At 40.8% G+C, this 642-nt stretch overlaps 1 protein-coding gene across 1 annotated transcript in view; it reads left to right on the top strand.

Annotated features, from left to right (window-relative positions):
• Nucleotides 1-428, top strand: part of LOC106882377 (ankyrin repeat domain-containing protein 13D) — a 54,880-nt gene extending 54,452 nt beyond the window's left edge. The window contains exon 13 of the mRNA XM_052976642.1: nucleotides 280-428. Coding sequence (XP_052832602.1) covers nucleotides 280-363 — 84 coding nt within the window. The 3' untranslated portion in view covers nucleotides 364-428. The remainder of the gene's footprint in view (nucleotides 1-279) is intronic.
• Nucleotides 429-642: the final 214 nt, after the last annotated feature.

The following is a 642-nucleotide window of genomic DNA, read 5'->3' on the forward strand; positions in this document are numbered from 1 at the left end:
ACCATTCTCCTCCACAACCCCCTCTTTGCTCATGTCCCACCACAACCTCTCTCCCTTCATCCCACTACTCTCTTACTACCCTCTCCTCCTCTCCCCAATATTATTACTCCCTCAATGCCTCTACTCTCCTTCTCCAACCACTACCACCACTCACTCTCTTTCTCTTCTCTCTTTCTATTCTATCTTCTCTCTCTCTCTCCCTCCCCCTTCTCTTCAGTTTTCTATCTCTCTGTCTATCTGTCCGCCTCTGTCTTTACTCTTCCATCTTCTCTTCTGCAGGTCACATTCTGGGAAGCTCTGAACAAGAGCCGGCCTTCTACCAATAATTCAAGCATTGAAGAAGAACGCTGGCTACAGAGGTAAGTGGCATTTTTGGCTTCTTCACTCACGAGAAGCTTGCTTGTGACAGCATACATATGTACATACATAAATATGTTCATATTTAACTTCATATTTGCGGCTCTGATGAAGCTGTAAGGTGTTACTCAGGTACTCAACAATGAATCCTCTGCATCTGGTAGCAGAAACAGCAGTAAGCTAATGAAGTTCATAAGATAATCAGTTATTCCTTTGTCATCTATAGCGTGTGTGTGTATGTATATATATATATATATATATATATATATATATATATATATATAT

Source organism: Octopus bimaculoides, chromosome 25 (assembly GCF_001194135.2).
Source record: "Octopus bimaculoides isolate UCB-OBI-ISO-001 chromosome 25, ASM119413v2, whole genome shotgun sequence".
In the NCBI taxonomy this organism is placed as follows: Eukaryota; Metazoa; Mollusca; class Cephalopoda; order Octopoda; family Octopodidae; genus Octopus; species Octopus bimaculoides.